Below are 27,987 nucleotides of genomic sequence, written 5' to 3'. Positions count from 1 at the left end.
TGTAGTACTGAGCAATCAACAACTTCTTGATGTTGGCCTTTTAAATTTTCAATATTTGAAACCTCAAATTCATATCTAGAGAAGTAGATCAAGAAGTGCACATGTTCAACAATCCAAGAAATGGCCAAATTGCACATATTTCTGCAAAGCCTTTTGTTGGTTGAGCATTTTAGGTCCAATGAGGACCAAGAAAGGCTAATAGAACATAACTTAATTAGCCATGGATAATCTCTTTTTGTTCTTCTCTCACATTATTATTGTGCTATGTGGAATCTCTCTCTCTCTCTCTCTCTCTCTCTCTCTCTCTCCCCCCCCCTCCCTCCTTCCCTCCCTCCCTCGCCCTCTCTCTCTCTCTCTCTCTCTCTCTCTCTCTCTCTCCCCCTTCCCCCCCCCCTTTTCATCTCCATCCCTTCGGTTACAACTTGTACTTGGGGGAGTACAAAAAAATGTGGTTGTGGAAGTAGTAGATGGAGAAGGAGTTGAGTGGGTGCCGACAGGAAGGGGTGGCATAAAAACATTTGTATGGTGTTTCGCGATGCAAAGGAAGCATGGTGATGTCTTCTAAGAAGTCTTTGTGTTTGTTTGCCAAGGCTCGGTATGGTATAAAATGAGCCTTATGTTAAGTCTTAATGGGTTTGGTGGTTTTGCAAATTGCTTGCTTGTTGTTAAATGTTACTCCATCAAGTATGGAACCTAACTAATTGGAGTTAAATCAATGTAAGAATAGAAACCGTACTGGTCAATCATAAATAACAAGTGTGTGTGTTGAGGCCTAGTACAAGGAAGGACATTGATTGTGGAGTCTCGACCAAGAGGGTCAAAATTTGTTTGGGTAGTCATGGAAGCTTATGCGGAACACGATTTCCTTGGCTCGCATGATAGGAGCTAGGGAAATAAGCATGAAAATGCCCTTGTTGTGGCTAGGCTTTCCGGGACTACATGCTGCAAATACTTAGTATAGCCGGTAATTTGTCACATCGGCAGAGTTTTATGGGAATTTTGTCTAAAGGTTGGACTCTTCACTTGTTGGGTTGTAGGATTGGCTTTGTATTATTACTTTAAACCGTCACCCCTTGATTTGGTCCTCTGAGGATGATGTGGCATTACGTTGGGCACCCAACGGCCATAATCCTACTCCACTTAAGACTGCAGATTAGGGTTGCGAATAATCTGTGAGCATGGCCTCGTCTCCTCCGCCCCTTTCCCGTCTGGACATCGCTCAGAGCATTGCTTCCTTCGGCGTGGCTATGGACGCTTGCTCGCCTTCCCCCGCAGACCAACTCATGGAAGCTTCCCCCTCTTTCACTACTCCTGGGCACCATATCGTCGCCAGTCCCAGCTCTGTTCTCATGGAATGGGCTTCCGAGAGGACTGTGCACGATTTCGAGGTTGCAGAAAGCCCTCAAGGGCGAGCCTCGCTGCCAAGAAAACTGCAACTGGTAGATGAGAAACACGAAAGAGCAGGTATTGTTGCGACCGGCAGCCCTCTATCTCAGCTATGCAAAGTCACTTCGCTTTCCAGGAGCCTTCCATCTCCTGCGATACCATCCTTCTTTGAAGAAAAGGTCGATTATGAGGAGCCCAGTACACCTCCAGATATGGTGTTTTCTAGCTCCTCTGATGTTCCTCCAACTCCAATGGCCCCCAGAAAGTCTTATAAAATTCGATCAGCTCCTCTAGGGAAGAAGCAACCTCGCAAGCTGCACTTCGTTGCCGAACAAGGAGGACATGATGTTCCTGCAGACTCTTGTTCTCTCAACGCCGCTGCAGCCAGTGAAATGCCAGGAGTCGGTATACAATTTCCTCTTTTCTCAAGGTCTTCCTACGTCGATATTGGCTGCAGAGGTAGTCTGCCTGACGAATTTGTGGAAGACGCCACAGAGTCCGGTGTCTTAACGGCCTCCGAGTGCTCTCAAACCCCCCCGGACAAAGTGTTTAATAGTTTCCTACATGGCAAGACTCCAACTGCGCCTAAAAAGTTGTTTGGAGCCTCGATATGGCGAAGGGAATGACAATAGTAGTTACAGACAATCAGGTTGGTTGACGTCCCTTCGTTTTTTTTAAAAATTGGAAGATCGTCCCTGCTTAGTGCAGGTCTGAGATGAGAAGCCTTTGGTAGTAGTGTTTGTTTTAAAACGGTGTAGTGTAGAAGGATTTCTTTCAGCTTCTGCTCGCCCTTTGTTTGTGTGCATCAAGCTATATATTCTTGTGTCAGATTTACAAATCTGTGTGCTATTTCGTTCTCTTAAGTGCTTATCCTGCAGCCACCGAGTTTGCTCTTCTGAGCAATATAGGAACATTCTCTCTGTTGTGATCAATAGGGTCTGATAATCAGGTTTTGAAGGTGCAGAAGACCCTGTTTTGTTCACGCGTGTGAATGGGCGATACCAAGTCCGCATGTGTCCTAATGTCCAGACTACTCTGGAAGTAAGAGGTATGCAGCTTGCGCCAAAAGGTGTGGAGTTTCAGGGAGTCGTGAGGTAAGAGAGCACGTGAGATATTTTGTCTTGGTGTTTTTCCAGATTGTTTTTAAATTTGTGTGGATAAGCTAAGTTTTGAATTATTAATGAGAGCGTTACAGAAGAGGAGCATGCATAGGTGATCAAGGACCAAGGCTGTGGGTGAGATGCGGCATTTAGGCACTTATGCGTTGTACTTTATCCTGAAGTGAAAGTCATGCACATGGTCGGCCTGCATTTGATGGCTTCTCCACCTTACGATGCACTGTGTTCAGACTTGCAACACAAGGGCAACCTCCAGATTTAGATAAAAATTTCATCTTGTTGTGCAATGGTAGTTCAGCTCTTTCTGCCTGAAGTGGGATTCCAATCTTGTTCGACGGAGGGAGGTGAAGTTGGTAGCAGTTGAAAGTTTCCAGGCTTTGATCACAGTGTACGTCAAGGCCAAACTCGAACACTATCACTTTAGTCCTCTAGATCTGGTAATGCAGGTGGTCGAGTCCAGCCTCTCCTGCACTGTTTGGGGTAGTTGCCTTGCTAACTTTTGAAAGTGAAGCCTTATGGTATGCTATGTACCCTTATAAAGCTAACTGCTATCTACTACTATTCATGGAATATAAAATGATTGGATTTATTCTTGAACTGAACATTTCTGATTTGTTGTTGGATTTGGGAAAAATGGTGCGGGCCTGAACGAGTTGAGTTGCAGGATGCATTGACTAGTGTATTTCTATTTCTGATAAAAAATTTAGTGTGCTTTTAAGATCGATCTCACCATCCTTCCACCTCAATCCTTGTAAGGTAACTGAGATCATACACAACTCAACCCTTGTAAGGTAACTGAGATCATACACAATTCAACCCTTGTAAGATGACATAGATCATCTTCATTGAATCAAAACATTTTTATCTCACCACCCAACCACAGAGCCCTTAGCGCATGTAAGATCATGGGTAATGTCACCTTCTTGAGACACTCATATATTTTAAAGAGGGCCATTAGAATGCTCAAGGAAGAGCAACATTGAGTTTGATAGCGAGCTTTGAATAAGTATTCAAGAATTGGAATGTGGAGGTATCTTTATGTGCCCGAAGTTTTTTTTGAGATTTGAAAAGACCCTTTGCACCTATGTAGCTAGATTAGACTATACTCTTTTGATCATTTGATATGAACTATGAATCTTTCTTATATTTAGACTTTTTTTCTCCACATATAAGAACAAGCTTATATGTTGATATGTTTAGATTAATTGTAAAATCATCTTGAAGACTTGACATATATCTCAAATGGGAATTAATGTGTTATCAAATAGGGTGTTTTAATTAACTAGAGTTTGAGTTGACCTTGAACTTGTTAGTGTCTTTGGAAAGTCAAAGCGTCCTCCTTGGAATGAATTTTGTGTAGGAGTTATCTTTCCTGTTAGCATCTTCACGAAGCTAATAAGTAATGTGTTGTGGAAGCTAATAAGTAATGTTATGGAGATCCATGTGAAGAGAGTTTCCCAATTCAAAGAGAAGGGTTCTTCTCCTACATGTATGAGAGTGTAAATGTGGTGATAAAAAGTGTTACTTTCTTGGTTAACCATGGGTTGCCAGCCTTAGGTTTCAGGGAGATCCTAAGGCTCTCGAGAGGCTATTGGCCTATTGTGAAACAATGTCTAACTCCCACTCGTTTCTCAGCATTTTTACAGACACTTAAGAATGCAAGCCAACACTGCGAAGACCAAAGTGTCATGGTATCGGAACTAGAAATAGATAGATGGACTTCACATTTGAAGGGAGCCTTTGGACATAGCTATACCTAGGGTTGCAATTGAAAACAATTATAAGTGGAATGCATGTGTCGAAGGGAGAACAATGGGAGGTTCAAAATAAGTATAGTAGGGGGCACACATATGGAACTGCAAAATGAGAAGTTATTGTATATACCATGCTTGTGCAAATAGTGATCTTGTATGGATGTCTTGCTTGGGCACCCGGGCTCTCCTTACTGCATTAACGAATTCTCATAGGAGAATTAGGGGCCAAGGTGTAGACACCTTTTGGTTGAGTCTGGTATTATACCTCTTGAAGGGGAAGCAATTGATATAAAAAATTTGGTAAGACAAAAAGCACTACAAAATCTATGACAAGACTTTGTAGTGAAAATGCAAAAGAAGTTTTGGGACACTATAGCTAACTCTTGAGGTTGGCACACAAGTTAGCTAAGCAAATACTCACAACGTAGTAAGTTTTGTAAAGATTTCTTTCTAATTTTTGATGTAAAAGAAGCACTAGTAGTCAATAACGGAGCACTAGTAGTCAATAACGGTTATTAGTCCCATAGATCTTGAAGGTCTCGAGAGGACTTTAATGCAATCATGTCATCTCTCTCTCTCTCTCTCTCTCTCCAGGTTGTCTCCACAATTAAGGAGATGATTACTAATCAAGTAAGTTCTATAAAAGAAGAGATGATTTTTTATGCTAAAAACAAATTAAATAAAGTTGATCTTTATATGGAAGTAAAAGAGCAAGTATTTAGATTGAAAAATAGAATGATCGGAATAATCATATGCCTTAAAAAGGAAGGACCATAAGCTGAATGGGATGGAAATGATATAATATATGCAATATTAGTCAAAATGGCACACTAGCGTAAGTCTACACATAAGTTGTACGAGTATTGAGATTTGGATATTTGAGTGGTCGTGATCTAGCTCAAACAAAGATAGTAGACACACCAAGGTAAAAGAAGCATGCAAAGCAATTCACATGAGCTACTAAAAAACTCATGAATTGGGTTGAAGAAAATGTTTGACATGAATTTGAGTCCATAGTGACCATGCAATCCATATGATTAAGTTAAGAGGCCCAAACCCTTGATTTTTTCTAAGAGGTCTTTGGTTTTAATCTTGAGGACAATTAGTTTTGGATGCCACTGCACCCATGCATGTCTTTGTTCATAGTTGCACAATATTCCATCCTATTCACCACCACTATATTGATGGCGTCCATGCTCCATGACTTGAGAGTCCTGAAGGCATTAGTGATGCCAGTGTACTCAATCATGCTAAAGCAATCAGCAATGCCACTGACCTGTCAATTCCTTTGACAAATCTCCTTAACAACTCTAGTGAAAATCAAGGCAGTGAATAGAATGCAACCTGGTTGCATGGGACCCAGTTGTATACTCATTACAGGCAAAACGCTCCCATCTCTCAAATCATACAGCATCACAGCCACCAATTTCAACAATTGTCAGAGTTGCTTACTAGTATGGCATCAAAAGAAGTGGAAAGGCAGCTGATTCCCTCGCTTCAAACAAGGTTGCAGGATGCCCATAGTCCATAGAGACTCTAAAATTTTTAGAGAGCATCTACAACAAGACAATTTTTTGGAGGTCAATTTTAATATGAGATTTATTGGGCAACACAATTTGATAATATAAGCAATGACATTACTCTCATGATGTCATTCTATAGCTAAAATGCCCTCTTCTTTAGCCGCCTTACCTCTACCATGTAATTAGATGAGTTAGTTCAATACAACATGCGGTTATATTGTGTGCACTCCTCTCTCTCTCTCTCTCCTCCCCACTTTATCATGGTATCAAAGCACCAAATGCTCACAAGCCCTTGCTTCTTGTCAAGGCACTAAGCCCTCCTTGTGTGAGGCATCCTCCATCTTAGAGCAAGAGATTAGTTTCCATTGAGAGAGTTTCTATTGAGAGAGAGTTAAGCCCTTGATGTAGTCAAGGCACAAGCCCTCTCCATGAGGCACCTTCTTCATTTCTTTAGTTCTTCTTGTAGAGCTCATCTTCCTCTTTGTTTCGGTTTAGGAATCTCTCCATTGCGCTTCATCGAGCTCAAGTTATGCTATTATGAAGTTTCGTAGGTTTCCTTGAAAGATTTCATGAGTTCAGGGTGCAAATTTTCTGAAAGCTTCAGTTTTCTTGTTTTGTAAGGTTCATTTCATGAGATTTTAGAGGGTTGAGAGAGTTCTTGCAGCCACTCCGGGTTTCTCCCTGTTGGTTCTTTGGACCTCTGGTTCTGAGTTGGCACTATCTACAAGCTACAAGCTACAAGCCTAGGTACTTCTACAACCTTCAACAATAGCAAACGAACCTCTACAACAACAAAGCAAAGCTCAGCCATCACTCAACCGGCTTCCCTACATCAGGCATACTCTCACAATGATGTGTGTGCATGCACAACTGAGACGACGACTTTTCCAATGCAATGCTCCTCCAATGCTTCTAACCATCGACTAGCAACTTTGCGAAAGCTACAAACACCTCTTCGAATCTATAGCACTCCTATCAACGATGCGGCTAGCTACCCACAATGCTAATTGTGTGATTCCATTCCAACATCCATCATTGACGTTTTCCCTATGACATGGAGCATATCACATCCTTGGACACAATTTTCATCAGTAGTTCAGATCAACAGATTAGTCTACAGGACATTTCAGCATTGGCTCAGTCATGCCGCATTGCACCACCTTTGGATCTAGTGATCACCACCTCTTTTGATAGCGGATCATTCCTTAGCATAAGGATATTTATGTAGCGGAACGTCAATGTTTCAACATGCACTTATGGCTGTCATATACTGATGTAGATTAGTGGTTGGATCCAGGACTACAGATCCATCACTCCATTAGCATTCAGCACATCATATGCCTCAGGGACATCTTATACATTTTCAGTGGTATTTCACGCTTCTAGGCCTTTGTACTGTCAGCTTCTTCTTGACGCAACCCAACAAATCTAGAGGTTTCAACAAATTCTCTCTAGCAAAACCGCTTGACAATTACTAGGCTAAACAATAGGAACATCAACATCATAAGGAAGCTAGGAAGTGGCTTCCCTCCGAGGAATATGCCAAGCAAAAGTTGAAGAAGCATTGTAGCCAATGTGACAAGCATGGTCACATTGAGAAGGAATGTAGAAGCAAAGCAAGGGTTACTAGCCATTCAAACCGTTCTAAAATCAAAATGGAGGAGCAAACACAAGTAAAACCTAACATAAATGTCATGATTACAACTTTCTCTCAAGGTTCTGACACTCACCATCCTCAAAGGGAATCACTGTTCATCACTAAGGGTTAGGCGAGGTAGAGTTTGAATTCCTTTTTTGTTGACAATGGTAGTCAAATAAATTTGGTCAATGCCAAGCTTGGAAAAAAGCATGATGTGCTTACTCAAGCTCATCCACACCCATACACTTGTCATGGATGAACAACGGTTAGTCTTTGAAGGTTAGTAAACAATGTCTTGTCAAGTTTGCTATTGGTTCTTTCTAGGATCAAGTCCTTGATGATATAGTACCAAATGGAATGTGTCAACATTATTTGGGCAAGCCTTACCAATATGACAGGTCAGTGGTACATACGGCTAGGGAGAACATCTACAAGTTTGCCAAAGATGGTAGGATATTTTGTAATACCTATACACCTAGAGTTCCATTGGCAAGTTGAGGCACATCAAGTGGGCCACCTATATGCAACAATTCCACCACATTATCAAGTCCAAACCAGGCTCTCAAAACAAACAAGTAGGCTGTTTGTCTAGGCCTCCTATTCATGTAACCATGTTTTCTCATTTTGGTCTGCAAATTCTAGCCTTTTTTGAATGGCCACCTATCTCCCCAGTGACAAAGACTTTGCTCATTTTGACTAGTTGGATGAAGGCAACATTCAACCTTTTGTGACTACACAATGAAACAGTCCTATCACTACAAATTGGGCAAATTGTATGTTCCGCATGGGTCTCAGAGATTGCAACTAATCAAGGGGCATCATAATTCTCTCATTTTCGGACACTTTGGGATGCTCAAGACTATTATGCATTGGCCACATCTCATAGTATATGCAGAAAAGCTCATCACGTCATGTGGCTCATGTCAACAAAATAAGATTATGAAAGCCTCCCATGTATAAGATATATGCTTTATTTGGACATATGGAATCATAATTTTCATTGGACATATGATTTCATCATAGTTAATAATAGTTTACAGAGTTTTGACCCTTATGGTTAATGGTGAGGGTTATGTGTATCTTGAATAGGTTCTTGTTCTTGAAGAGCTATTATTACATGCTCCCCCACATTTTCTCAATATAATCTACTCGTTTTATCTAAGAACCCCCTAAATGGGGGGTTGTTCCATCAACATGTCAAGTGTATCGATAGAGCTTTGGATTCCTTTTTGTTTTGAATAGAGCTACTCACATCAACTAATTTTCCAAAATTTGTATTCTTTGTTTTGAGCATTTCTATTGTCAAACGATGTTATTTTGGTTTGCAATCACAACCTTCTTTTAAGGCGTGTAAAATTGGCAGATGACAATCAACAAAGACCTAGATTGGCATTTGAGAGATGTAAGCACGGGGAACCTGTATAAGAAGAGAAAGTAGAATTAGAGATATATTCATGAGAACAGAAAGCACAATTAGATTTATTCATGAGAAGCTAACAAATGAAGAAAGTGCATATTATATAAAAAGTTGATCTAGATTTTAGTCGAGACAATTTGTGGGAGGAGAGGAACAATATTTGGATCATGGTTGAAAAAGGACCAACAATAACAATGATAGTTCCATCAACTTATAGCTATAGATAAAGACACAAAGGCACATAGGTAAAGAAGAAGTAACTGAGATATGGAAAGGAGAAGTTCATGAGGGCATATAGATAATAGTGACAAAGATGTAGCTACATGGAACCATAACATTTATAAAATTTTGTGTAGAACAAGTGGCATTCTAGGATTTCATGTGTATATCGTCACTAGAGCTATGAGTTGTTCATTGAGGGCATATAGATAATAGTGACAAAGATGTAGCTACATGGAACCATAACATTTATAAAATTTTGTGTAGAACAAGTGGCATTCTAGGATTTCATGTGTATATCGTCACTAGAGCTATGAGTTGTTCATTGAGAATAGCAAAAGGCAGATGAACGTGTTTAAAAAATTAAAATTGATTTCCTTTCCTTGTTGTTGCATTGTTGCTATTGCAATTTTTTTGATGGTAGGTTATTATTGGTGCATTGTTGATATTGTAAAATTTTTGATGCTTCCATAATGTTGATAATCCATGCTTTAGTGGTTGTACTGATGTAATGTTTAGCGTTGATCTTTGACATTAAGTGTATTTGCTTTGATACTTTGTGGTGTTTGAAAGATGATGATCCTGATGGACGTATCAAGATTGTCTTTTATGTTCGACACTTTTCTTTGTGGAAAAAAGGTTGAAAAGTTTATCGAAATGCTGTCCTCATGTAAAGGTGAGACATACCATGAAAGTGAGCAATGTAGTTAAAAGAGAGAAAATAAGACAGCCTTTTTTTTCAACCTGTCGGCAAGGCATGGATGGGAAAGATAACCTACATGGGAGGTAGTAGTCTAAGGACAACATTTGAAGCTTCTTTGCATTTCTTTTGTTAATTTTTGGGCCAATATTTGTTTAGATTTCCAAAAGAACTTTTAAAAAAAAAAGATCCTTATAGCTTACGAACAAAATAAATAAATGTTTTGGACGACCAAAGAGTGAACAAACATCTCCTAAGTTAGGACAAGTAAGGCAAGTATTTGTATAGAATGATAGACTTTTTATATTGATGAAAAACACGACTTAATAAAACCTTTATCCCTACATGTTATTGTATTCCAATAGGCTTTAGTAAGTTCACAATGAAAAGTACATGCGGGACAAGGTTTCCACTATCTTAAATATACTTTATATCACGAAAATAATGAAAACCTTTAAGAAGGATGTTTGGTAAGAAAGCATTAACATAAAATAAGCTGATCTATGTTGTTTGTTTTGTAGGTAGGTAGATAGTTATTAGATTGCTTGGATACTTGGTGCGTTAATGGAGTTGTGGCTTTGCAAACACTCTTTGGCCACAATGCTCAGTAAAATTATAAAAATAATGAGCGGAATCTCAAGTTAACTTTGACTATGGAGACACCCGTTGTCATTTATCTAATTAATGGTTCTAGCCATATGAGATGGAAAGAAATGAAAAGTTTGAAATTTATAATTGATGATGCAAGGACCGAGTCACAAGGGAGACAAGAAAGTTGGTTGTGCAGGGGGGAAACATGAATGTGATGCTGGGGGACAATGGGAGCGAGACAGTCATGATGCTCGAGCATTGTCGAGCGGCGCCCACTTTATTGATGAAGAATGTCAAAGGGTGTTCGGGAGTTTGGGCTTGCTGGTTTATTCAAGTGAGCGAAGCTTGGAAGTGTGATCTCTTTACTAGTGGAAGATCATTTTTGGAGGTAGGTTCTTGAACAAGGGGGGAAAATCTTGGGGGAAAAAAATGTATTGTTTGCTGGTCGTTGCAAAATCTGCAAAAAGGAAGCCGAGGAAGAGGATGTATCGAAACTTGTGGAGGAATTTGATTCGGTACAAAATTAATGTAGCTTACGGATAGCGTCGTGTAGATTTAGAACGTATAATGCCATAAAGATCAATTAGATAGATACGAGTGAGGCCCACGTATGCATACGCCGTATGATTAGAATCCGTAGGGTACGGTGCGGACACTCTGGCCCACGAGTGGGCGGCGGCCGCGTGGCGCTGTCGGCCACAGGCGAGGCAGGGGGGCCCCCACGCCTCGGCAGGCGATACGGCCGCGGGGTAACGAACCGGCAACCGGGAGGTGACCGGTCGGGAAGGTAGGGGGTATATTTACACGCAGGGGGGTGTGTCCTCCAAGGGAGGACCATCGTCTCGTCTCTGCAATTTGGTCACTTGATTTTTCGACAGTCCGGTGTTGTCTTTCTTGCTCCTGCTCCCCTGCACCTCCCCCTCCCATGGCCTTCGCCTTCCCCCCCCTCTTCCTGCCTCCCGCTGCTTCCCCTTGAACTCCTTCCTCCCAGCTTTCCCTTCTTTTAGCCTCTCTTTCTTGCCTCTAAAGAGACTCAGATAGCTTTCTTCCCTATCTATCTTCGCTTTCAGCCTGCCAGAACTTGCAGCCATGCAGGACTCGCGACAAGAGAAATGCAGTAGCGTCTTCGAACACGGCAATGGTGGCAACCGCGCTTACATGAGCTTGGTGCCCTTGGTGATGCCCCCCGCCCACCCGCCAGGTCGCCTCGCGGGCTTGCTCCCTTCAGGACAAGGCTCCTCCTCTGACTGGAATCGCAGTAGAGAAGGCAGCAGCGCGGTGGTGCTAGCTCCCTCACAGAGCCGCTCGTCTGCATCATCCACCGTTCTCTCCCCTTGCGACGGGGATACCAAGACTACCTCCGAGAGCAGCAATCAGAGCGGGTCGGTTCTCAGAGAGCGCGGTTTCATCGGCTTCACAGAAGTGTCGTCTTCCCCCGTGACAGCTTCCGAGAATGGCACTAAGCCTCGAGCTTCGGAGCTGGATTTGAACCTGGAAGAGACGGACCTGCGATTGGGTCTCGGTCCTCCAGAGATCTCGCATTCCAGGGATGCCTGTGCGGATGCGGCTCCCTCTCGCGCCTCCTCCTTTTCCAGGCCGGAGCACAAGCAGAACGAATTGGTGGCGTACGCTGCTGGCTATCCCCAGCGTCTGGTAGAGAAATCCGACGGGCATCACGCCCCTGATAGGCAGTGGATGGGACATGCAGTGGCCACAGATGATGCTTCGGACAAGCGCCTTTCTCCAATCTTGCCTGATACTCTATGGCAAGCCCAGTTTCTGCGCAGTATGGAAGGGTCCCTTCGCGTACCAATCGGATTAGATTTCTCGACATTGCAGCTGCCTCCACTCGGGCAGGAGTTCGATGCCGCTAGGTCCTTTGTGCTTAATGGGTACCATACATCGGGGATTGTCCTTGCAGCTGCGAAAAATGGAGTGAAGCGCGCTTATGATGAGGCCATGGCTGAGAAACGCTTCAGTCAGGGGGAGATTCGTGGAACAACGTCTTCGGTTCCAGAAACCGAATCGAAGCACTTGTCTCAGCAAACTAAGCTTGCACTACCTCCGTTTGTCTACAATTGGGCTTCTGTATCGCCTTCAGCTCTCGGTACATTTGGACCGCTTCAGTCACACCAACACGAGAGCATTGCATATCATCCAGACTCGGCTGTAGACTCAGCTGCGCCTGCCTGGGAGGTTACTTCCGATTGTCGTCTCCCTGTTGAGAGCTCTCGTTCTCCAGTGCTGCCTTCTAAGCCTAGCTCGGTCGTGACCCAAGGGTCTCCAACACGTGATTCTCCCCCTCAAAAGTACACTTCCACCTCATTTGAAAATTTCACTCTTCATTCAAAGGTCTAGGTAGGCTTACCGATTTCTGTCTTATTCCATATGTGTTGCAGAGGTCAAGTGATTGGCTGGCCGCCAATCAGGTCGTTTCGGAAAAACACCCTTGCTGCCCACCCAAAGCCTGCAGAGGATGGAGAGGGCTCCGATGAGGCTCTGGAGGCAGCTTCTGGATGTGCCAAATCTTCAGTTTCCGTTTACGTAAAGGTCAATATGGATGGATGCTCCATTGGTCGAAAGGTCGATTTGAACGCCCACAAAAGCTATGAAGCCTTGACTTTGGCACTAGAGCATATGTTCCAAAGATTTAATGGGGGTAGGGAACTCTTTATATCGATGATACACTGGAGTGTTGTCGAGTTCTGGAATTTTCTGGATATACAATAGCGTTCATTGTTTTGATTTCCTACAGATCACGGAGGAACTCAAGCTGCTTCTGGGAATGAGAGGGTCCATGGTGAATCGATGCAGCTACGGTTGATTAATGATTCTGATTTCGTGCTGACTTATAAGGACAAGGAAGGCGATTGGATGCTAGTTGGGGACGTACCCTGGAGGTGAGTCACACTTTCTTGAAGGGGTTTGAACTTTGTGCCTAGATAATACATGAACTCTTTGAAATTTCGCATGCTTGTTCTTTTAGCCGGTAGAAACATCTGATCGGTGTGATTTATGGTTGTTATTTTCCTGAACAATAAAAATTATTACTCTTCTGCAGAATGTTTGTCGACTCCGTGAGGAGGCTTAGGATTATGAAGGCTTCGGAAGCCACTGGACTGGGTATGTATATTAGTGACCTCCCAATGCAGAGATCTATTCCTTCTGACCTTCATCTTTGGGTTCATGCACTTGAAAAATCTGGCTTGTGTGAACTGCAGTTCTATTCTCATCCTTGTTTTTCTTGTGTTTTTTTCCCTTTATTTTTGGCAGTTCCAAGGGGTTCAAGGAATCAACGTGCTCCACGTGAATGTCAGGAGTTTCAGTCACGTATGATGTAAAGCCTACTGGTTGTCATAACCTTAAATAAGAGCTGTCTGCAACGAGTGTAGGTTTCACTCAACTTCCAGTTGTGTTGACGTGTCTTTTGCAAATAAGGTGCATCATAATTATGGGCATGTGTAGATATCTCTTCTCACGACGGATGACTCTTTCTGGCTTATGGAACTGTTGTGATATACCTGAAACTTTTTTGTACTATTTGTGCAACTTTTGCGGCTATACCAGTGCCGTTTTTATTACTTTGGAATATAGAAGACACTCGCTCTTATTTTTAAGTTCTTCGAGGTAGACCAAGGTAATGGAATGCAGTTCAGTTTACAGACTGCATGACAAGCCAGCAATCTGTCTCATCATCACATTACATCGTTGTTATCTTATTAGGGTTGCTGTTTGAAAATTGCCTGGTTGTCTCTGCTGTTAAGAGGGTTTTTGAATTGGAATGTGCTATTTTCAGATGTTTCCCTCTCCTCCCAATGCTGGGGTTGTGGAGTAGGAGGGTGCTTTCTTTTGATTCAAGCTAGATTTTTACTGCTGTGTGCTAAGCTCATGTCTGTTGTACTATTAACAGAGAAATCCAGGAAGTGATACGGTTAGAAATCCCTCTCTTCTTTCCCCTCTCCCCCACGTCCCTCCTCTCTTGTCTTCTGTGTGTGGTGGGCAAGCATTGATATTAAAGGGCCGTTGATGTCAATAAGATCAGATGTCGCATCTTTTTCTGTCTCTCCCCCCCTCTCTCGCATGTGTATGCAGGCACATGTGCACCCTCGGGTTCTTTTTGAGGTTCTCTGTCTTCTGTGTGTGGCGGGCAAGCATTGATATTAAAGGGCCGTTGATGTCAATAAGATCAGATGTCGCATCTTTGTCTCTCTCCCCCTTCCTCTCTCGCATGTGTGTGCAGGCACATGTGCACCCTCGCAGTTGCGTGAGTATTTAAGCCTTTGTCTACGTTATCTGTTCCAGCTAATGTCTATCACGAGCAGGGTCTTCCCTGTTTGGATGCATGTTGTTAAAAAGACGATTTCTCCATGCAGACTGGATTTGTGGGTTGAAAACTGAGAGAAGGCCCCTACGTATTATATACAGATCACTTTCATCTCTAGGTGTTTTTAAGGTTGCATATATCAACTGACTGCTGCAAAAGAATTCGCCTCTGTTGAACGCTCTCTGTTTCGTGACTGAATGAATGCTGGTCGCGGATATTTTGGACATATTAAAATACCGAGTGTGACAACTTCAGGTTAATGGAAATAGCTGATGGACAGTTCTGTTGAGCAGTCTTGAATGAACTGATTGAGGAGCTGTGTATGTAAATTTTAATGTTGCTGTTTTCCCAGCTAGTACGAGATAGTGTAAATTTAAACAGTTCTGTTGTTATCGAAGGCCAGTTGAGTTTGCCTGCAAGAAACATGTCCTGATATGTGTATACAGTCCAACAACTTTGGAATGTAATTGAAATAAAGCAGCAATTCTGTTGGCGAAATCGCGATATCTTGGAACCCCGAGATATTAGGGTGGTTACTTTGTTTAACTAAGATCACTGCCTAATAGCAGTCCCGTTGCCCGGTTCACTTGCCTTCTGCATTTGTAATGTGGTGGTTGCAACCATATACAACTCATTCCCGGTTAAGTCTCATGGTTTGCGTTCACCATCACCATACTTTCCATAACTTTTGTTTTGAAAAAGAAAGTGCATTTTTGATTCTGCATCGACTCAAAGAATGCATTGTGCAATCAAAATTGTGTCCATCAATATGATCTTGCCAACTCTAGGGGGAGATGAGTTTCTTAATGAGAGATCAGTGTGGAGAGCTGCTGGCCCTGCAGACCTTGCGAAAGATATTGTTATTAAGTATGTTTTGACTCGAAAGACAGCCTCAATTTCAGTCATCTTGCTAACTATAATATGAGACTACAGCCAAGATCTCTTGCTTAGCAATAGAATAGAAATCATCATTAAGTTTGCACTGCCGAAAAACAATCGTATTCTTGGTCTTCCAAACATGGTGGACAATAACGGCTCTTAACAATGCCGCAATTGCGACTTGTCCCTTGAAATCATATTGAGTTTGCAATGGTGAAAAACAATCGTATTCTTGGTCTTCCAAATGTGGTGGACAATAACGGCTCTTAACAATGCTATAATTGTGTCTCGTTCATTGTCCCTCGATCTCCAAGAAGTGCACTCTTCCATCTTAGTGGAACAACGTGTACGTGAAGCGGGCAAATGGGAGAGAGAGTTATCCAATTTGTCAGTTTGTCTTTTGTACATACAATCGTCCTTCAAAGCAATTCTATGATAGAGTAGCTTTCCAAGTATTGCATAGTCGTTGACCCCATACATACTTGAGTCTAGTGGAGCTCCCTTTTGCCACGGTTGTTGTTGTTGTAAATATGCTTGTTGTTGAGACATGCCATTTTGCCGATGTTGTTGTTGTTGAAAAGGACCCAAAGAACATGTGGTTCTTTATTTTCACTTGAGTCTTTGAATATGCCATCTATGCCGTTGACCAATCCATCTAAAATGTCCAAATTTCCAGAGCATATTTCCACTATCATTCCAGGCTTCAAGTGCAGTAATTTGTGCAAGCCATGAGTGGTTTTTGGGTATGTTTTGGAAAATTTTGCATATATAGTATTAAATATTACATGTATTTTATGAAAGTGACATTCAAGCCCAAGTTAATACTTGTTTATAGTAATTTAAACTTCTTTAAAAACATGTCCATAAATATCTTTTTATTAATACAATAAAAACACTAGAAAGATATTGCCATATGATATAAACATGTTTAATAGGTAATTATTCATGTATAATATTATTACATTGAGAGTGATTATGAGGGATGTTTCTTAAAGGAATTATTTTTCAACACTTTTTTAAGGTAATAACAAGGGTACAAACAGATGTCTATGAATAAGAAGATTTATGTTATGTAAAAATGAATGAGTGACTAGTTTGTATAAAATAAAAGTGAAAATACCATGTTTCCTAAAGAAATACTATTTTTTAAATCTCTTGAAAAACACGCTCGGATAAACCTACTCATAGTTTTTTGCTGGTAAAATTGACGCATCCCCCCTCCATCTCCACCACCCCTCCCCCCTCCATCTCCACCACCCCCTCCCCCTCCCCCCTCCATTTCCACCTCCCCCCCCCCTCCCCCCTCCATCTCCACCTCCCCCTTCCCCCTCCCCCTCCCCCTCCATCTCCACTACCCCCTCCCCCTCCCCCCTCCATTTCCACCACCTCCGCCCCCTTTTCCCTCTCTCTTTATATCTTTCTCTCTCTCTCTTTCTCCATTTCTCTCTCTTTCTTCTCTCACTCCCTCTCTTTATCACTCTCTCTCTCTTTCTTCTCTCTCTCTCTCTCATCCTCTCTCTCTCTCTCTCTCTCTCTTTCTCCCTTTCTCTCTCTTTCTTTCTCTATCACACTCTCTCTCTTTCTTCTCTCTCTCTCTCTCTCTCTCTCACTCACTCACTCTCTCTCTCTCTCTCTCTCTCTCTCTCTCTCACATTCTCTCCCCCTCCCCCCCTCTCTCTCTCTCTCACACACTCTCTCTCTTTTCTCTCTCTCCACTCTCTCTCTCTCTCTCTCTCTCTCTCTCTCTCTCTCTCTCACATTCTCTCCCCCTCCCCCCCTCTCTCTCTCACACACTCTCTCTCTTTTCTCTCTCTCCACTCTCTCTCTTTCTCTCTCTCTCTCTCTCTCTCTCTCTCTCTCTCTTCTCTCTCTCTCTCTCTCTCTCCCCATGTGCATAGCTGATGACTTTTTTCATATCCTTGTAGATGGACTTTTTCAGGCCAGAGATGAACCATTCTATGAGGTACTTGTCGTCCGGACGGGGATCACATTTTGCTATTAATCTTTTCATTCTTCCCAGGTATGTTATGACCTTTTCTTTCTTGCGCATATCTATATTGCCAAGTTGTAATGCGGGGTCATCTTGCAGCCTTTCTATTTGGAATCTTCTTCTGAACTGGTCAGATAGCAATGCCCATGTGGCTCTCTCCTCTACGAGAAGGTCGAGGTACCATTCCGAAGCCTCATTGGTTAGGGCCATCGGGAACCAAGCGGCTTTGGTTTCATTTAACTGGTCGTCGCCAGCACAACATGCTATGTCGAAGAGTTGAAGGAACCTGGCAGGGTCCCCTCGTCCATTGTACTTTGGCATTTCCAATTTACCAAAGTGTCGTCTGCCATTGTTGTTGTTATTGCGATTGTGTCGTTCTTTAAGGTGTTCTGAAGAACTTTGATTGTCGCTACTTATTCCTTCTTCAATTGTAATTTCCTCCATGTTGCTTGTCGATGGTGAGAGGTTGAATTCTTGAAGAGTGGCGAGGGTCAAAGAAAGCTCCCAGAAGTAGGCAGGTTCTAGTCTTTTTCCTGATCTCAGGTGCATAAACAAGTCCTATTTATGACTTTCAAGTGGGTGCATATGGCTACGATGTCCGCTTATGATTTCGACCTTTGTGGACCCGAAAAAAAAAGAGTAAGCAACGGGTCGAAATCAGTGCCTTACATGAGGTGACTACTAGAGCCCAGAATTGATGGTTAAACACATCAAAACACTTCATTTATAATAGATCTTTACATGTGTGAAATCTGGGTCCAATCCGGGTGCAATTTGTTCTTTAAACGGTCGTGATACGAGTTCCCAAAAAAGAAGTCAAAATTGTTAGGGGGGTTAGATATGCATTAGTGTCATAGGGACCTTCATGTTAAAAACGTGCCTAGGATTGTTCCACATGAGTGGGAAAATGTGTCGGTGTAGACGGATTGTCAATCGGAGGTCTCGGCAGAATCTTATGTGCGAATTAGTGCGAAAAAGTCACCCACACAGGGGTGCAAATTAACGTGTTTAATAGATGCCTAAATGGTGTGGGATTGGCTAGAAAAATTTCTCGTAGCTCAATGGTTCCATGTTTGAAGTTGTGGTTCAATCTGGGTCCAATTTGGGTCCCAAACGGGCAAGATATGGACCCTCAAAGTTAGGGGATTTTTAGAGGCCCTTTTGTCTTTAGGGCCAAGTGTGAATGGTCGTAGACCTTTGAGATAACTAGGGTTGTGCACTAAGTGCTAGTTAGTTTGGACTTAGTTACTATGACTGGCCTAACCTAGTTTATCTAACTATAATAATTAATCTGCCTGTAGTTAGTCCAACTAACTAAAGTTAATTACTAACTGATCCACAATTAAGTTAATCTAACCCGATGGTCAATTTACCTAACCTATGGACAACTAATCTAACTACGGTTAGTTTAACCCTCTTTTTTTCTTTTTTCTTTTTTTTTTTGAGGGCGTGGGGGGGGGGGTCAGCGGGCAGTGGCTTAGGTTTTTTTTTGGAGAGGGGGGGGGATGAACCTAAAGCCTTAAGGCTAAGGCTCTTTGGCCGGGTTGGCGGGCGCCTGGGCATCACCGCGTGGCACGCAGGTGGGCTCTGCTACAAGCGAGCACCGTCGCCTCTGTTGCCTTGGAGATTAGAGAGTGTGGGGGAGGGGGGAGGGCTGGCGAGGGGGGGAGGGAAAGAGAGAGAGAGAGAGAGGGGGGGGAAGAGAGAGAGAGAGAGAAGGGGGGGTGAAAGGGGGGGGTGGAGGTCGAGGTGGAGGGAAAGGGAATGGGGGGTGGAGGTGGAGATGGGGGGAAAGAGGGAAGGCGAGGTGGAGGTGGAGGTAGAGATGGAGATGGGGGGGAAAGAGGGAAGGGGGGGGGGAATGGGGGGTGGAGATGGAGATGGGGGTGAAAGAGGGAAAGGGGGGGGAAATGGGTGGTGGAGGTGGGGGGAAAGGGAATGGGGGGTGGAGGTGGAGATGGGGGGGAAAGAGGGAAAAGGGGGGGGAAGGAGGTGAGGGTGGAGTGGGTGGGGGAGAAGGGGGGTGGAGGGGGATAGAGAGTGGTAGAGAGATAGTGGAGTGAAGGGAGTGGGGATGGGAGATGGAGGGGGAGGGGAAAAAGGGGAGATGGGGTGTAGAGAGAGGTAGAGAGATGGTGGAGATAGGGGGGTGGTGGAGGAGATGGGAGATGGAGGGGGAGGGGAAAAAGGGGAGATGGGGTGTAGAGAGAGGTAGAGAGATAGTGGACATTGGGGGTTGGGGAGAGGGAAGGAAATGGGAAGTGGAGGAGAAAAAGGGGAGATGGGGTGTAGAGAGAGGTAGAGAGATGGTGGAGGGAAAAAGGATGGTTACCTTGAGTGGGGGAGATGGGGGATGGACGGAAATAGTGGAAGTGGTGGGATCCCTTGATTAAACTAGATTGACCTCCTTGGTCGTATTGCTTTCTACGGCAATCTCTTTCATAGTGTCCAAACTTATGACAGTAATTGCACTAAATGTTTGACACTCTCTTTCATAGTGTCCAAACTTATGACAATAATTGCACTGAATGTTTGACATGTTGGTGGATGCATTCCCTCTTCCTTGAAATCTTCCTGTGTTGGAATGATTTTCTCTTAGATGCTGATGTTGCTGTAAATGTTAATGTTGTTGATGCTAATTTTGTTGATGATGACCACTTCTTTCAGATGCTCTACCTCTGCCTCTGCCTCTGTCTGAAGCTGTGAATGCTTGATCATTGGAATGACCTTTGCATGCTTGAATGGTCTGAGTCCTGATTTCTTCACCAACACTAATTGTAGCTCTTCCAATGTTGTAGTTTGTCGTTGAATGGAAATACTATGGACTAGATTCTTGTATCCCTCTCCTAGTCTGTTCAGGATGACTTGAACAATTTCTGTGGGATTCATAGTCTCTCTTGCTACTGCGAGTTAATTGTTGTAATCCTTGATCCTGAATACGTAAGCATGACCAGTTTTAGTGCTGTTTACAGAAACTCTGATTGATTCGGTTTCTCAATGTGAGAATCCTAGATGTGTTCTTAAACTCATAAAGAAAGAGCATGTTGGAGCTTGATGTTATGTGATATGCATAGGTGAGTGTGGTGGACTTACACGTGTGATATGGGTATGCTTTCCTTCTATAGAGGCCTTAGCACAGGGGAATAGCATGGGTTTCTAATTGCCACTTGAAACTAGAATGAAGTGGGTAAGTCACACTCTTTTGAATCAAGGCCTCTAGACATGGGAATACTATGGGTTTGTAATTCCCACCCAAAATTGGAATGAAGTGCATAATGACTCTAGACTAGCACACTTGGCTAGTCTCGTGATAAGTTTGCATAGGTCGATACATGCCCATCCTACTCCCATCTATGAGCTAAGGTTCTTAGTGCTCAACAATTGTTACCATTAAGATGGAGTGGATTCTCTTAATTTCTAGATTTGGCATCTTTTGAGCATGAAAAGAGAAAAGATGGCTCATGCTAAATATAGTAGAAAAGATGCAGCACATAAAGGTGGAGTGATTTTTTTGGTTTTGTGGGAAAAAATCAAAATTATAATAAGATGTGAAAAAAGGATAACAAAAAAAAAGAATGAAAGATCAGCCTCCTAATTCAAGAAGGTAGTTATAAAAATATCCTAGAGGAGCTTAGACGGCTAATGGCCAAATAAACCTAATGAAATAGTAGATTTTTCCTCCCAAACTAATTCAAAGTTCTACTTAGATCATCAATAACTTCTTTAATAAGAGAACCTACACAGCAGCACTTCTTAAAGACCGAACTGTTTCAATGTTTACAAAATACGTTGTATTATCACAACATTGACTAAGTGCCAGACTCCAAACCTTCCACACCCTTGATAGTCTCACTCACCAAGCCAAAATATTATCAAGAGGAGCATAAGCAATCAAGGGGAAGCCGGTTCCTTGAAATCATTAAAGAGCAGCTTTGCAAAGGTTTTCCTTATTTGAGCAAAAAGCCTTGGTAATCATTTCAAGATCTTAGTCCTCTTTAACTTGTTCATCCAGGTAGAGTGTTTGAACCTATGATCATGAAATACATGAAATGACTTGCCATTATTTAGAACATGTGGCCTACTCTAAGGCTGAATGTTAATCTCCCGTTGGCGTCAGGCCACCCCACTCACTCAGGTTTTAAAACGTGGGTTGCACTTTCATGTCATGGAAATAGGCTCTAAGAGTGTGACTCGTGAGAGATCGTCAAGGTTAACATTGTAGCCGCAATCCAAGGGCTAGAGCCTCTAGGGTTTATAAAATAATGGGACAACATTTAATTTAAAATCTTAAATACGAGCGGGATCCGGCGGCTGCAAGAAGCCATGGGCGGCCCACGTGGGTGCTTTGATCTTCAAACACGTGAGAGTGGCTCACCGGTGTACAAAGCCGGCGGCGCTGCGAGTTATTAAATATTTGTAGTCTCTTTCCTGATTCCTGCAGGATTCCCGAAGGCTGATGAGAGCAAATGTTGATGCAAAAGCGAACATCGGGGACAGCTTTTGATAGTTAATACCCGGCCCAAAATTAGGATCTCTGTTATTATAGGCGGTGCGGTGGGCCGCCCGCCAATTTCCCAGCCGCCATCTTTACGTTCAAATCTAAGCTTAGCGTGGGACCAATTTGGCAGAGTTCATACTCGAAGTTGGGGTCTTCTTTAAAGTCCGTCCTTGTTCTTTTCGCACTTAAATCCTGACGTTCCTTTTGACCACGATCTCTTAGTATCTGTCGTCTGAATAAGCACCAAAGTTTGTATGAGTATACTCATACTTTTAAAATTCATAACCTTCAGTTTTCCTAATGCTTTCACCACGATTCAAATACTAAGATTTTTTATTTTCTAGGTAGAAAATTCATAGGCCCCAAACACATTAATTTATGTTAGGCTAAGTGCACTTAGCTTAATAAACTAAACTAAACTAAACTAACTAACCTAAGACTAAAGCAACTAAACTAACCTAAGATAACTAAACCATGGCTCTCTCTAAAGCTCCTTGCTCCTGGTCCAACATCTATTTTGGAATCATACGAAATGCTGAGAACGAAGCGAGCCTGATGAAACAGTATGCTTACACGAAAGCAATCTTGTAAAGACGACCTCCTTCTCTTGCCTCCTCAAACATTACCATTCATGAAGCTTCTCATTGCCTTGTTGCTCCTTTTACGCATCATGATGCTTCTGATCTAGACCGTCCCCATCGATCAGGCCTCCCGACATATTGTCACCAGCTCCTAGACATTCGCAACGTGAATCCGCACCCTTTTCAACTACTCTCCTCTCCATCCCCAAATGAAACTGCTTTGCTCGCCCTTCGGTACAAGCTCCAACGAAAATCGCCAAAACAACTTCAGAGCTCCAAAGAAAGCCTTGAACTGCAACCATCATTTTTAAATGTAAGCGGGAACATTCTTTGCAAAAACAAAAAGTAAGGAGAAACATACTTGCCAGTGCTCGATAGAACATGCTCAACACTAGCACCCTCTCGCACCCAATCTCATCCTTCAGCCTCATCGTAGTGCGTAGCCCCTTATATTGCTGATTGCCCTCTCTATGTGCTTCCTCATGACCCCCTCTCCCAACTTTCTCATGAATTTCACGTTTAGTGGCAGCAGCATGCTCCAGCGCAAAGTCAAACTTTGGGAGTGGCCTTCGCTTCCAGCTTTTGACCCAGGGGTCCCAATGGCTTGAAAGTAAGGACATGCCAATGAAATGTGAAGCAAGGGAGAGACTGAAAGGGGATGTCAGAGGAAGGAGAGCAAGGAAGGGAGGCAGAGCCATATCACTACCTCGGGAGCAAGGCATTGCCTAACATTGCAACAGCAGGAAGAGTCCAAAAGCACCTACAAAACCTTTCGTCACCTGGGGCACCCTCATTATTTTTTTAGAACTTCCCTAATCATTCAATTGGTGCTGCAAGTTTTTCAGATTTAGGCTTTTGGGCCATGGGACTTCAAACTAATTAATGAAAATTTTTTCAATATCAGGGGGACACATTTGCCTCCATTTACAAGTATGTTCCACTATTGGACATCCTTTTCCTCCCCTTCCCCCACCTACCTCTCCTCGAGAGGAGCTCCCCAAGCTTGGTAGTGGGGCTTTCCCAGTCCTATTAGCAACTAACTTAAAGTGTTCCACGATAGTTGCTAGCATAGCATTCAAATGCCCAAGCATTATCATTGGCCCATAGACATTGATCTCCCTAATTGGCTAAAACAACTCACAAATTCCTTGTGAGGTCTATTTAATGCTACTTTGAAATCACGTAAGCCTTCATCAGGACTTGTTTTTTGCAATCATGCTAGCTAAGCATCCCACCGCTATAGTTTCAACCTTGGTAGCAATGTGGGGAGCTCTTATAAAGCCCAAAGCAAGCATAATACTTGCAAGCATCGTAGCTTTCATTAACCGGCATAAGTGTGTTAAATAGGCCATTTGTTTTGCTTATTAAAATATTATACATTGCAATTAGTTTAGTTCATTGCTCAAAGCTTATTTTTGCCTAAAGAAATGAGTGCTTTGGGAAAACAAAAGCCGAAATAGTAGGGTTTGTTTCTTGGAGCAAATTGCGAGTGCTTGTGTGTATGCTTGACGCATTGTGTGCCATGGTTGACGGGGTGAGCATGCTTGACACGTTGTGTGGCACACCCTATCCAAAACTCACTCCAAGGGATGGAGTGCTGCCAATTGAGAAGTGAGGCCACTAAAAGGCATTCTTCTTGGGTCAGCAGGCCTAGATAGTAGCTCAATGATCTATGACGCTCATGAAGTAGGACGGGAGATATGGGACGTAGGCGACAGTCCAATGATCTATGATGCTCATGAAGTAGGAAGGGAGATATGGGAGGTAGGCGACGATCCAACTGACAAGCACAAGGATAGGGAGAAGGTCCTTTATCTTATGCCGAAACTGTGGATGGAAAATTTGCGAGGAGGGTTCTTGATGCTATGAGGGAAATGACCAAAGGTGGCATTCCCCAACCAGGAAAGAGCAACTTAAAAGTTGCAAGATAGTTTTCAGCCACCACCTCATCGAGAAATTCTGACCACCCAAACCTTTCTTGAGGGTTGAGGTCGAGGTACTAGGGGAGGATTTAAGTTAGCAGCGATGATGGTGCAACTGACATTCGTCAATTACCGGGTAGGTTTGGTTTGCTTCTCGTTAGTTTAGCCTTTTTTAGTTGAAGATTTAGTTAGTTGCAGCTAGTGTTTTTGATGTGTGTGTGTCGAATGGGTAGTGTTTTCTTATTGGGTATCTATGTGAGTGGTTGCACATGCACTTCGTTGGTCGCTTTGGTGTTGCCACATGCCATTTTTCTTGGTCGTTTCCATTGCATCGTTGTATGCATTTTCATTTGTGTGAGTGGCCAAGTCTTTGAATGCATTTCGTGCCTTGTGCTTGTGTTTTCTTTTTCAATGTGGTTGTCTGTCAAAGGATGTCTATGCAAGGTAGTTTTCCTGTGTGATGGTTCTAGTTTTGCTAATTGTTTCAGGGTGTTTGTGTCATGGATCCTGTGCAAATGCTCATTCTCTTTTGTTGGGTTTGAGTTAGTTTGATATGGATGGTGATATTTTGGGTGTTGTTGCTAGTGTTTGGGATTGTGTAGTAGGCTATAGGGTCTTGTCGAGGGAGAGGTTGAGGACGTAGTGCAAATTTTGGGTTTGATAGTAGGGTTCAATACGAGGTGGAAGGCATTGGCTATAGGGGCTTTCTTCCACGGTGACGGCTCATTTGCCACTTCTTAGGGTAGTAATTTTTGTATCCCTATGGTGGGGGTTGGAAACTTAGTGGTTTTCATAGTGAGTTGCATGATAGAAATTGTGAAATTTGGGTGTTGCTAGCTGAGTTGAAACGTTTCCTTTGAGATATGAGTGTTTTTGTTTGTCATAAGGACTCCTTAATAGGTTCATGTCTGACTATTGTTAGCTATCATATGTACTTTAGAGTGTTGGTTTTGCCAACATAGGCATAGCCCATTGTAGATGGACAAACTTTGGTTTGTAATTTGGTCGTTTTTTTACTAGTCTAACTAAGTGGGTGACTCAAGTCGGCATTTTTCAAAAAAATAAAAGAAAATAGTGGTTCATACTTTGTGATTCATTTTATTCTCATAAAATTTTAGGCAAGTTATTTATATGACACATCATTTTAAATGCTTCCATGTCCCATTCAGCATTGTATTGTGTATCAAGACACCAAGTTGTTATACTACAAGCAACGTTGTTGAAAACAACTATACTCTTCGATAAATAGTTACATGAGAATTTAAAAAGAGCCTAAGTATAGGAAAGAAGATGCAAATTTTCATGTCAACCACCTAAGAGCTTAACCATCCTTAAATCAAACACCAAGTGCTTCACAATACCAAGGTCCCTCTGTAAGGGGGGATGCCAATGACATAAACATTCCAAGTTGTGTAAGGTCTTCCATTAAGGTGCCATTATAAGAAAACCCTCCTCCGGGTTTGGGACACACAGGGCCTCTTCTTCGAGTAGGCTTCGCAAGGCCTTCAGTGGCGCTACTCACCACCTCTCTGGCTGTTCACTCACACTCGCCTTATCCCTCCGTGAGAGAGAGCTTTACTTTTGTTACCTTTTTGGGCTGTGTCCGATTTGTGAATGCAGCCCGTCAGCTGCAATGCTGACCTCTTGTATCTTGTTTTCGAAGTAATATAATTAGCACTGTTTTTTCGGCAAAAAAATTATAAGAAAACCCTTCACCATGACAAACACAACTTTTGTTTTGAGCTTCTTCCTTGTGATTTTGTATGACATTGACAAAGAATGCAACATGGTCCTAACCTTTTGATTTATCAAAATCACGTATAAAGTACATGATCTTGCTAAATCCTACTTGTAGGCAACATTATCTCTTATTGATGTCTGATGGTCTAGCCATACTATGGATAAATATTATTGTGTAATGGTCTAAGAAAACCTGGCAACCCTCTTGAACTACAATTGCTAAAACCTTGCAATACTTTGTTCATTTTACCTATAAGATATGTCTTTGTTCACCACTAGGAAAATTATGTTGTAGCTTTATCGTATGTATTAGACAATGGAGTTTGTGAGGGCTAAAAGGTGTTATTACATATATTTGAAAGCAACGCTCATTCTCCAAGTACCTATGTCCTCAAGTGCATCTCAGAAGCCCAAAGGCTTGAGGCACATCCCATAGCCAAATCTCCTTATTAATATAAGTGTTTCTTTCTTAAGCCCTACAAACTACAATTTCTTTGTTTTATGTCCCCACCATATTATGATTGAAGTGGATAGCTTCAAGGGTTGAAATGATTGTGTTTCTGTATCCAATCATTTGACTAACCTATGTTGATATGGATCCAAGTGCATTGCCATCAATTTTAAAATCCATTTACTCCTTTAAAAACTATCCTTTATTTGACTAAGCAGCCACACCATAAATGGTTGTATGCATTCGCTAATACCATTTCATATTTAGGGTACATCCCATGACCAATTATTGTTGTAATCCTACCTGTATAAATTTATCAAATTGTCAAATTTTTAAAACTACGCCTCCCTAAATTTTCTACTCTTCCATAAATTTATAAGCATATAGATTTTAACTTGCATATCAATAAAATGTTTATAGCACAAAAATGGAATCATATATTTGGGAACCTAGGACATAAGCGGTTCAAGAAAGGAAGGCTCAAGCCAATGAGTAAGCATTGCAACCTCAAAAAAGGTAGTGTCAGTGGTAGATGATTGTCTCAAAGAAGTAAACATAAATATCAAGATGAACATAAAAAACAACATCAATATTAGAAACATAATCATGGCAATTATCAACATGAATGTCCAAGGGGAATCCCTTCAAATAAAACAAGGAAGGGTGGATGCATCCATGAACATGTTGAACATACAAAGTAGTTACTATCATGAGTTTGGACATTATGAGAGACACTACCACCAAGAAGAAATATGACCAAGCAGGTCAATCTAGTAACAATAGAGAAAATTTCCACAGAAGAGGAAATCATCATGGAGGACACCAAAGTCTAGCTACTATGCCAACCAACCTAACACAATATATCTTGTAATTGAGGGAATGCAAAAAGATAGTTACTCCATAGTTGAATATAGTTACCATGTTGACGATGTAAATCAAGTTCCATGGTACAAATATTGTGGTGCATGTTGACCATGTAAATCAAGATCCATGGTACATTGATAGTTGTGCATCTCATATTTGATAGGTAATCAAGAACAGTTTATAGAGATCAAACCATTAGTTTATCTAGATTGTGGATAGTACATCGCATCTTATTCTCGGATCCTTCTAATGGTTTACAAAGGTCAAACAATTAGAAGGATCCAAGAATGTCATTTACATTGTGGATAACACACCAAATCCTATTTAAAGGAAAGGCATAGTTCCTAAGAATAATTTTATTAGAGAGAAAGGATTAGCTAATGATGTACTC

General features: G+C 42.2%; 2 protein-coding genes across 7 annotated transcripts; both read left to right on the top strand.

Moving 5' to 3' along the window:
• The first annotated feature begins 1,112 nt into the window (after positions 1-1,112).
• LOC147900660 (uncharacterized) lies at positions 1,113-3,732 on the top strand. 6 transcript variants are annotated; one of them, XR_015541112.1, is made up of 3 exons: positions 1,113-2,035; positions 2,351-2,958; positions 3,604-3,732. XR_015541112.1 is itself a non-coding variant. In XM_087375420.1 (2 exons), exon 1 carries the CDS (start codon positions 1,179-1,181, stop codon positions 2,010-2,012), a length of 834 nt encoding a protein of 277 aa, XP_087231546.1. In that variant the 5' UTR covers positions 1,113-1,178; the 3' UTR covers positions 2,013-2,035; positions 2,351-3,084. The 6 variants fall into 6 exon arrangements, 4 of the variants coding, with proteins under 4 accessions (XP_087231546.1, XP_087231549.1, XP_087231550.1 ...); XR_015541113.1 differs by lacking the exon at positions 3,604-3,732 and having other exon boundaries at positions 2,351-2,480; positions 2,582-3,084; XM_087375420.1 differs by lacking the exon at positions 3,604-3,732 and having other exon boundaries at positions 2,351-3,084.
• A 7,488-nt stretch (positions 3,733-11,220) lies between these two features.
• Positions 11,221-13,964, top strand: LOC147900659 (uncharacterized). Its single transcript, XM_087375967.1, has 5 exons — positions 11,221-12,656; positions 12,747-13,006; positions 13,103-13,247; positions 13,409-13,470; positions 13,621-13,964. The coding sequence occupies exons 1-5, from the start codon at positions 11,437-11,439 to the stop codon at positions 13,686-13,688; spliced, it is 1,755 nt and encodes a 584-aa protein (XP_087232093.1). The 5' UTR covers positions 11,221-11,436; the 3' UTR covers positions 13,689-13,964.
• The last annotated feature ends 14,023 nt before the right edge of the window (positions 13,965-27,987 follow it).

This window comes from Dipteris shenzhenensis, chromosome 6 (genome assembly GCF_047967505.1).
Source record: "Dipteris shenzhenensis isolate YYH24624 ecotype China chromosome 6, Dip_SZ_1.0, whole genome shotgun sequence".
NCBI classification, from domain to species: Eukaryota; Viridiplantae; Streptophyta; class Polypodiopsida; order Gleicheniales; family Dipteridaceae; genus Dipteris; species Dipteris shenzhenensis.
Note: the sequence above shows the minus strand (reverse complement) of the source record. Positions and strands in the feature narration are given on the sequence as shown.

Bases quoted from the DNA above. Each gene is read 5' to 3' on its own strand.
- LOC147900660 (XM_087375420.1), top strand. From the start codon at position 1,179: ATGGCCTCGTCTCCTCCGCCCCTTTCCCGTCTGGACATCGCTCAGAGC.
- LOC147900659 (XM_087375967.1), top strand. From the start codon at position 11,437: ATGCAGGACTCGCGACAAGAGAAATGCAGTAGCGTCTTCGAACACGGC. The intron at 12,657-12,746 runs GTACACTTCCAC...TATGTGTTGCAG, and splicing joins CGTGATTCTCCCCCTCAAAA to AGGTCAAGTGATTGGCTGGC. The intron at 13,007-13,102 runs GTAGGGAACTCT...GATTTCCTACAG, and splicing joins GTTCCAAAGATTTAATGGGG to ATCACGGAGGAACTCAAGCT.